Source organism: Vanacampus margaritifer, chromosome 16 (assembly GCF_051991255.1).
Source record: "Vanacampus margaritifer isolate UIUO_Vmar chromosome 16, RoL_Vmar_1.0, whole genome shotgun sequence".
Lineage (NCBI taxonomy): Eukaryota > Metazoa > Chordata > Actinopteri > Syngnathiformes > Syngnathidae > Vanacampus > Vanacampus margaritifer.
The window spans coordinates 19492045-19501618 of NC_135447.1; the positions used below are offsets into that span (position 1 = coordinate 19492045).

A 9574-nucleotide genomic window follows, 5' to 3' on the forward strand; every position below is an offset into this window, starting at 1 on the left:
CTGGGTCGCATTTGCCTGCAATGTGAAGGTAGCCTTTCTTTTGGCCTCTTTGCTCCCATTCCCTCTGGACGCTTACCTGGCTACTGGCTCCCCTGCTCTGCTCTCTGGCTTTCGGGCGCAGCTGCAAGAAAAAGGGCTAGCCCACGGCTAGCGTGACCACCAGCACACAGCTCATGTGACCAATACATGCGACAACTCACAGATGCGATCACTTTTGTGACAGGTGCAGCGAAAAACACTGCTTTGGGTCCCTGCAAAGGCTAAACGGACCGCAGTGCTCACAGTGGCGCCGCAGGTTCACCGTGAATCGCGCGCTCTTTTTCTCTCTCTCCCTCACTCCCTCCCTCCATCTTCTTCTTCAAAGAATGGGCTTGGCCGAACCCCTGATCTAAGGAAAGGTCTGCGCTTCTCGGGCTACCACGAGACCATCTCTAAGTTAAACTTTGCGAACATTAACCAGATTGTACAAATTGATGCAAGCAATAGGTTTAATGTTGGGTCCCATGTTCGACTGATTAGGAAATTCCATCACCTTGCTTATGACGTTTCTCTTTTCCTGTTTTTGTTTTTCTTTGATTATTTTATCATTTTAGTTCTTTTAGTTGTATTTCCTATCACAGTAGAGTTTTTCTTCTTTTAAGTTCCAAATAGATTAGAAAATAAATGTACACAAAATCAAAAACCTGATTGTTTACTGTGTGTATGTTTCATCAATTTATAGTAACCTCTAAGCTGAACAAAGAACTCACAAAATCGTAAAAATTTTAATTTTAATGACTGATTCTACAAGGTTCTCTCTCATCTGTTATCCTGATAAAACTATAAAAAAAAATAGATTTGGTGCTCCGCAGGTTCTGATTCAAAATTTATTTAAATATTAAGTTTGAGTCTCCTTCAATTAATGATTCAATTGATTATTTATTTAATAATTAATAATTATTGTTTACTAATTAATTGGATCGATTTTCCTTACAAAATGCTAGTGAACAGTAAAACACCTCATCCTTTGCTTGGCGTTCCTAATTAATACAAAAACATTGCACTTTGTCATGGAAAAATTGGTAAACACATTATGTTTCTATTTGAACAAATGTACATAAATACTTTTTTGCACAAAGGAACAAGTCATTTTAAATGAGCTTGAATACTCAAATGCCTATTTAGAGCTCAGTCTGAGTTCATTGTGTGAACAGCTGATTCAGGTGAATCATGTATGTAGTAAGTATGTTCCTTTTCTTATATCATACTAATGTCCCTAATATTTATGTATTTCATTTGAGTGTATCAGATAGTATCTCAGGAAAAGTGGTACACCTCTCACATTTGTGTAAATGTTTTTTTTTCATGATGAAATGCCACAATGTAAATTAGTCACTGTACATTTTGTCTAACAGTGTAAAATGTACAATCTCAGTGTCAACAGCTGGCAATAAGATGAGTTCATCCCCAAGTGAAAATGGCCAAGTTGAGTCCAGTAAGCCATTTTCCCTCCCCTGTGTCAGCTAATAGAGGATCAGGAAATATTGTTGCTCTGGCTGCCGCGAATGACAAGTAAAGTCTAAATTAAGAATAAATTTGTCTCCTTCCTGCCTTTTCATTTTATAAACAGTGTCCCATTAACCACTAATGAATCCTCACATTAGACTATAGCTACGCTACGCGTATTCGTCGTAAATTTCTGAGTTTTTTTTCTCGGAATATTACTCACCCACCCTGAAAAAAAATACATATATATGTGGCCCTAATACGTCGTCGTATTTTAGTTCATGAATATAAGAATTTATTTTCTTGATGACAGCATCTCTTCTGCTTTCTTTTGTTTTCCCTCCGCCAGCCTGTGTGTCTCATCACTGCTCATAGAACTCGGCTCACTAATTGGCAGATGCTCAATAATGGAGCCAGCATTTGGTATCTGCTTGTACCAATCAACGGGCCCGTGATAATGCAATGACCCCATTTTAATGACTACACAGATGCCACAATTAGCCACTCATTGCAATTGCTGCCTGCTTAGTGTGAGGACCCTTGTTGCATCAACTCTAACTGGGCGAAACTGTCTATCAACTACAGGTCTTTTCTTGTTGTGCCTTAAGTGATCAAATGATGTGTGGGAAGAACAGGATACTTTGGCGTGTTGAGTAGCCTACTCAAGATCACGCTGTTCCCAAATGAGTTCTGTTAATTCAAAGGGCAGAGGAGCCCTGCCCCCAAGATTTGAAGCGACCTCGTGTATAAGCTTTGGGTAGAGATGGCAATGATGCACACGTTCAGACCAACCACGTAGGTTCTAGTTTTCTGTCCGTTTTTTCCTCATCCTCTGTCTCCCACTCTGCTTTGCCACTGTTCTGTCACGCCACGCTTTAATTGATCCTGACTTCACAATACTTAACATTGCTAAAAGATTTAGTTAACCGCCTCACTGAACTTGAGTTTGACTCCGACCCTGAGTTAGATGATTGTTTCAGACCACTCTTTTCCCTTCACCCCTCATAGTGTGTCCCGATATTCACCTCATCCCTCTCTTGTAGACCCCGACCCCGAAGAGATTGAATGCCCTGAAAATGTTTTTTTTTAAGTGTGAGTGACAGGTTTTCCGTTCTCCCATGTTCATCTCCCCATTCCTGGTCCTCTTGTCGCCCTCGTAGTTCCGTGTCCCATCCACCACCACCACTTTTTAGTCTGATCCCCACAGCACTCATATAGTCCCGTTCCATCACTTCTCGGTCCCTGGTGTCTGTGGTGTTCCCCAATCCCTATGGTGGCAGGCTGATAATGCACCCGTCCTTGCTCATCAACAAAAGCAGGCTCCAGTCCCTGCTCATCGGAAGCAGCAGGCTCCAGTCATGGCTCCACGGCAGCAGTCCCGTCTCCATGAAAGCAGCTGGCCTCTCGGCCCCCTCCCGCATGCTTAGTGTTGGACTGCTTTTGTTTTCTCCCTTGCGGGATGTCTGAGATCTGTCCCATGAGGAGGGGGGGGGGGTACGGTCATGGTTTGGGTTGGTTAGTTTTGCTGTATGCTTCCGTCTACGGCTGTCAAAATTAAGCGATTAATTGACAAGTAATCGATTATCAAATTAATCGACATTTTAAGTCTTTGAATGCCAGCCTTTTATTTTTATTTTTAGAAAAGCTCACCCTCACAGTGCCAGCTAATTTAGAGCATTTTGGCTGATGTTTCAAGGCCCACAGAACAGACAACCAAATGAAAGATTGGACTCTCATCTTTCACCAGGAAAAAAAAGTTTTTTTCTACCTTGTTCCGCTTTTCAGTTATTCGCCATAGAAAATGAGTTTTTTTTTTTTACAGGTAAAAAAAAAAAAGAAAAAAGAAAAAAGAAAATGAGTTGGTTTCAGTCGAATCCCCTATTATAGAGCAAAATTCTGAGAAAATTAGCTTTTTTGTGAAAAGATGTATTTCATGCACATCAGTGATTTTGACACTTCCCCAACCCCTTTTGTGACACCACAAACACCTGAAGAGTTCTTTTCTTCTATAAAACACAATAAAAAAGTGTTTTTGATGGCAAAAAAACAATTTATTCACAGTGAACAGTAACAGAACAGTAGCAGTTTTACTAACAATTTGACAAACTATTTACAAACTATTTACAGGTGTCTGTGTGTGTGTGTGTGTTACTATTTACAAGAGTTTTAACTATATTTCTTTTTGGTGTGGTATGCTGTGAAACATTCCTCTGCGTGCAAGAGGACAGCGCAGGATCTGCACCACAGGTTTGTTTCCCTTCGATTTCCCCCTTCGCACACAGACCCTCCTCTCTGGCTTTTTGTTTTTGGGGGTAGGGGGCACGTAATCAAGCACGTGCTTTGCCAAATTCCCATCTAGCCTACTTTCTGGATCATGGAATGGTGACCTGGTGTTGTGTCTCATTTCCTCCAAGTTCTATTTTTTTATAGAGTCGTGAAGTTGTCAGGAGACTCGAGGAGTGATCAAAGAATCTTATAAGAATTTCCTCCAAGTTCTCATGCCCCTCCTCACCTTTGCTTCATCCACCTCCCCACGCACCCTCACATGCAGGATCTCACTACCTTCTGGATGAACTGCAAATATTGCTGGCATTTGTCTGGGTTTTTTGTTCTATAAATGATATAGGCATTGTACATGCACAGTTGAATCATCTGGACAACAAATTCTTGTACCATTTCAATGTTTTTCTTGTGAATCGGTGGTAGGAAATGTTTTGGTCCAATTAATCCACACCATTCATGGAGGCATTGTAAGCCAAAACACACGGTTTCTGGTGAGGAAGTCTTTTTTTTTAGCCACACCTCGATTGTCTCCATTTTATCATGGTGACAGGTTGTCAGTTGTCACCATCCTCAACAGCCATTTGTCCTGCCATGCGATGACTAAAACCCTTATATTATGCCGCGCCACATTTCCTTGAATTTGTCCACAATGTAGTGGATTTTGTGAAGTTTGTCATCAGTATTTTGTGACTCATCATTACTGAAATGGAGGAAACGCCAGATGAGCTGGTACCTGTTTCTTAACATAGCTCTGCTAAAATAGAGTGTGGTCTCAATCTCTTCTGTAGTCCAGTACATCTGAATGCTTGGCTTTTTGATGTATCCAGTAAGAAACATAAATCCCAAAAATATTTTAAGTTCAGAGATGGACACAGGTTTCCAGGAATGAATCCTGTTATGTGGAAAACTGTCAGACAGTACCTGCATAAATTGGCGTGCATAAGTGTTGGTCTGATCCACAATGTTTTGAAGAAGCTTATCCGTGAAGTACAGCTCCAGGAAGTCAGCTGGCTCTGCTGAATCCACGTCTGCTGCAGCACCCCTGGGTCCTGGTATTGCATTGAAGGTTAAGGCACATCGTTTCCAGTCCACTTCATACCAGCCAGAATTTTTGCAGCGATCTGCAAATATAAATTGAAATGAATTAAAATGAATCTGATTAATCGATTAATCGATTGACTAATCAATAGATTCATCAAATCTTAAAAAATAGTTAATAATCACAGCACTACTTCTGTCATAGTTTGGGTTTAGTTTGTTTTTTGTTTGGAGGGGGGGTGAAGGCAGAAGAGAGTTGTCGCTGCATGTATTGGAGATGGAACGAGAATGTGAATAAAAACAGATCAAATGAATTGCCAGACTGCAGTGTGACCTCCTGTCTCCTGTAGTTCATTTCGTTTACCCCGTTTGAACCCCACCCATTTGGCGATGTGTAGCGACCGGGCGCTATCCGTGGAGATGACTCGAGACATGCTTATAAGGCACAATTTAAACTGCAATCTATCAGTTACGCGGTTGTACATAGGAATAGAGCAGCCGCGAGATAATTCCACATCAATGAATCCATGGTTCGGAAGGTGAGGAAGCAAGAAAACGTTGGAGCTTGCCATCATTCTGGGAGGATCCAACCACGAGAGAAGCATTGGAGCAATCCACCAAAACAAACAGGGAGGCCGCACTGGCTGCGCCGCGGTGTGTGAATGGATTTTGAACGCCTGTTAAAGTGCACGGCAACGAATAACGGGAGTACCGTGAGTTCAATAGTTTAATTATAAAGTACAACTGAACTCACTATTTTACTCTAGTTGCCAATTTAAAGTTTTTTAGCATACATGCTACCATTTGTTTTTAGCATGCATGAGCCAAGTATGATACGGTGCGCTCCTCTTGGAGCAGCAGTTACCTACAGTTAGCCACCAGTAGCTCTGCGTATGTGTCAGTCTGTGTGTGGACTTGTTTTTGTTACATACTGCAGCCAACATTTTCACAGAGTTGTGGGGCCCACCTGTCAATGTGAGGCCATTTTGCTGGGCCCCACAAGTTTAGACCTCTTTTTGAGGGTCAAGACTTGGTTTTAGAGTTTAGGTTTGAATTGGGTTATGGTTGAGGTTAGGGTAAGGAATAGGGGTAAGCAATCATTTTTGATGGTTGGGGTTACGGGAAGGGGCTAGAAATACATATGTCAATGAGATGGCCCCACAAAGATAGTAAAACAAACCTGTGTAGTGTGTGTGTGTGTGTGCATTAGAAAAAACAAGGGAAACTGTCAATGCAAGATAAGAAGGTAAAATGACAATCATTTTTTTTGCCCCCCAGCCCTGGAGGTCACCCGTCCAAGTAGATTTCAAATCTGTGGGAAACACTGAGTGTTTGTGTATTTAGTCTCCTGTTTCCTGTCTGTCTGTGGTGGTCCATTGTGTGCAGGGGCGGACTGTCCTACGGGTGTACCGGGGATTTCCCCGGTGGGCTGCCGGTCCGGAGGGCCGGTGCGCCAGGCCACCCATTAAAAATAAAATAAAAATAATAATAATAAATAAATAAAATGAGTAAAAACAATTATTTATTCATTTATTTTACATTTTCACCTTTAGATGGAGTGTGCCTTACTTATTTTAGCATGGATATCTGCACCACTTGGTTACATAAAGTTTCTGGATTTAGTTTACTGAGCTTCTAAATTACCAATTTCTGATGTTAAAGTTTTTGAAAAGTAGTTCACATTTTAGTACAGTCACAGTAGCCAGCTTGGTTGATTCTGTGTGAATGTCACCAATAGGCTAGGAATTTTTTTATTTTATTTATTTTTTAGTTTAGTGGCATTGCAACGTTAACATTTTTATACCAAATTTAAAAAGGCAGGCATCAATCAACATGGCTTCCTAAAGTGCTATGAAGGTCAACGTCACAAGATTCTCTTCAGTTTGTACCACAAAAATGATGAGACCTAAATTCACTGTCACCGCTTATTGTTTTGTATTTGGAAAGTTGGAATGCGGCAGGAGGAATACAGACGCTCCCCTACTTACGAACATTCGAGTTACGAACAACGGTACATACGAACATGTCTGCGCGCATGTCAAAAAATGTTCGGAAAGAGATGCTGTAAGTTAGATTTTTTATTGCGCACCTTTTTCCGAGTACTGTAGTGATTCTTTCCGCCGCTAATACCGACGCTTGGCGCTGTGAGAGCTCACCCAGCATTGGAGGCTCAGCAACGTGTCGAGGAGGAGGAAGAAGAAGAAACGCCTGTCGCTCATAGATAAAGCCATCGCACTCTTCGAGTAGCAAGACCCAAATATTGAACGTTGCACAAAGGTTGCAAATCAATTGAATGATGCCATACAGTGCTACCGCATCATTTATGATGAAAAAAGAAGAAAACTGTGCAATCGTAGTTAGATCGCTTCTTTCGGCCAGTTTCTAGTAAATCCTCCAAGGAAGATACTCATCAACCCTCATCTTCTTCTCCGCGACCCTCAACTTCTTCCTACATTGAAGTTACGGAGGAGGAAGTAACTTTTGAAGCCCATTCCAGCGACGACGAAGAACCTCTCATGATATAAAATCCTCCTCTTCCTCCTCCTCTTCCTCCATCAAATCCTTAAGCATCGAGTACATCTTCCAAAAGTAAGTTAAACTTCATTTTATTTATCTTATTACGTACATGTACATACTGTGTGTGTCTGTCGCTCTCTCTCTCTAACATACGTAGTACAGTACTGTACATATTCTCTTTAAACATAAATTATAATACAAAATATAGCACTGAAGCAACTTACGAACAAATTCACCTTACGAACGATCGCTCGGAACGTAACTCGTTCGTAACTCGTTCGTAAGTTGGGGAGCGTCTGTATTTTGATTACTATATTAAGTAAAGTGTAAAGTGAGCTTAGAAATAAGAATAGCAGGTGAGAGAGAGAGAGAGAGAGAGAGAGAGAGAGAGAGAGAGAGAGAGAAAGATAGATAGAGGGGCTTAGCAGTCAAAATTCAGTTTGATTCATTAAAAAATTCGGTGGAAGGGGCATAATAAATGTGAGGCATAACACTATGTGATGTGGTTAAGTGTCACGACGCAATAGCAGATGTGTCCGTCCCTCGAAGCCATCTCGTGATGAAGGTCTTGTTGAATGAAAAGTGCGTTCGACAGTTGGTCAATTTTTTATTTTTTTTTAAAAAGAGGCGTTTGTCAGCCTCTTTCTGAACCTGGCACTCCTCAACAGCCAGAGATTCAAAAATTGACACACTCTGGGATCACTATTTGGGAAAAAGTAATCCAATCATGAAATGATGCTCAGGGAAAAGCACTTGAACCAATCTTCTTTGGTCATAGTGCCATGGAAAAGCACTGGACATCATCCTCCTCGAACAGACAGGCGCACATCTGGATCAGCAGCTTAGTCAACCCCTTCGGTCGGGGTCAATTGATGTGATTGATGAGCCTGGGACCTCGTGGCTCACATGTGGTGGATGTGGCCCCCACCATTATGATCAGCAAACCAATCTGTGTGCAAAATCATTTTCATTTAGTCACTTATAACATACATAGTCTTCATTATTTACTTTGAAAAGATTACCTGTTTTATTTTGTTAGCAAATGTTAATTGTTTCTATATCTTATGAAGTTTTGTTTTTTCAAATGGGTTCGTCTGATCCAATATTCCTAGGAAACCCTTATGATGGTAGATAATGATTAATCAAATATTTTACCATGATATTTACTGTTGTAGATTTAGCATAAATGTGCTCTTTGTCGTACATCAAATTTCTGCATTTTTAACGCTGGTTTCTTATTATAGCAGTGTTAATCATTTAAAAACAACATCATCTTAACCCAGAACTATTCATGTCCGGCCGGGCCATAAACAGTCTGAGAAGAGATTTATATATATACTTATACCTTAAATAAACACTGCAGTCCTGCAGTTCATTTTTAACAACTTGTCTCATGAAAAAATGTCACCCAGGTGTCTCAATGTTCCTTCCACACCTAAATGGCATATTCCATGGGCTCTAGAAATTATACTTTTCAATTGTTTCTGAGATGGAACGTACTTACCGTATTTCTGCTATTCGGTTCGTCTTTTGTCATCTTTGTAGAACTTACTTCCCTCCAAGTCCAATCCTCTCCATTCTCCGCCTGTAAATTCCTCACACCAAACTTCATTCTCACATCAGACTTCCTTTTCAACGATACACAGACAGACCATTCTCACCTCAGACTTCCTTTTCAACAATACACAGACAGACCAGTCATTCCCCCATCTGATAAAATCAACTCTGATCTTTTTCAGATATGTATTTGAAAACTGTAGCAGCGAACAGATGCCACTTCAAAGAGGAAGAAAAACAAACACCTTGTGTCCTGTAGATTAGAAAAACAACCAAATTGGGACAAATTGGCCAACACCAGAACTACAAGAAGATCTCCAGCTGGGCTAGCCAGGAGCCATAAAAACAAAAGGCAAGAGTTTGTAATGCAAATTTGAATCCTGTTCAGACAACTCAAAGTGAGAGAAACAACTCAAGCAGATGTAAATTAAGATACTGCAGCGGAGGACTTTTAGGGTCAGGAAGAGAAGAGAAAAAGATTTAAAATAACCCCATTAATCTATTGCAGGTCACAAATCTTCCAAATATCTGCCATCTCAACTAGTAAAAGAAACGAGTTATAATCAGAAAAACAAGACAAAGTCCCTACTTTAAACCAACCAAAAAGTATTCTTAAAATGCTAATTAACGTTACCTCTTCTAGTGGGGGCTTGTAAAACACAGCAGGGAACTTTGTAGAGAGGCTCCCCATTGG

The 9574-nt window shown here is 40.7% G+C and overlaps 1 protein-coding gene across 5 annotated transcripts in view; it reads left to right on the plus strand.

Moving 5' to 3' along the window:
* tmprss2 (transmembrane serine protease 2) overlaps positions 1–4367 on the plus strand; it is a 36699-nt gene extending 32332 nt beyond the window's left edge. For 3 of the 5 annotated variants that reach the window (XM_077547493.1, XM_077547491.1, XM_077547492.1), the window contains one exon: positions 224–767. In XM_077547493.1, coding sequence (XP_077403619.1) covers positions 224–640 — 417 coding nt within the window. In that variant the 3' untranslated portion in view covers positions 641–767. Of the gene's footprint in view, positions 1–223; positions 768–3706; positions 3733–3915 lie in introns of those variants that run through there. The other 2 variants (XM_077547495.1, XM_077547494.1) reach the window with 2 other exon arrangements.
* The last annotated feature ends 5207 nt before the right edge of the window (positions 4368–9574 follow it).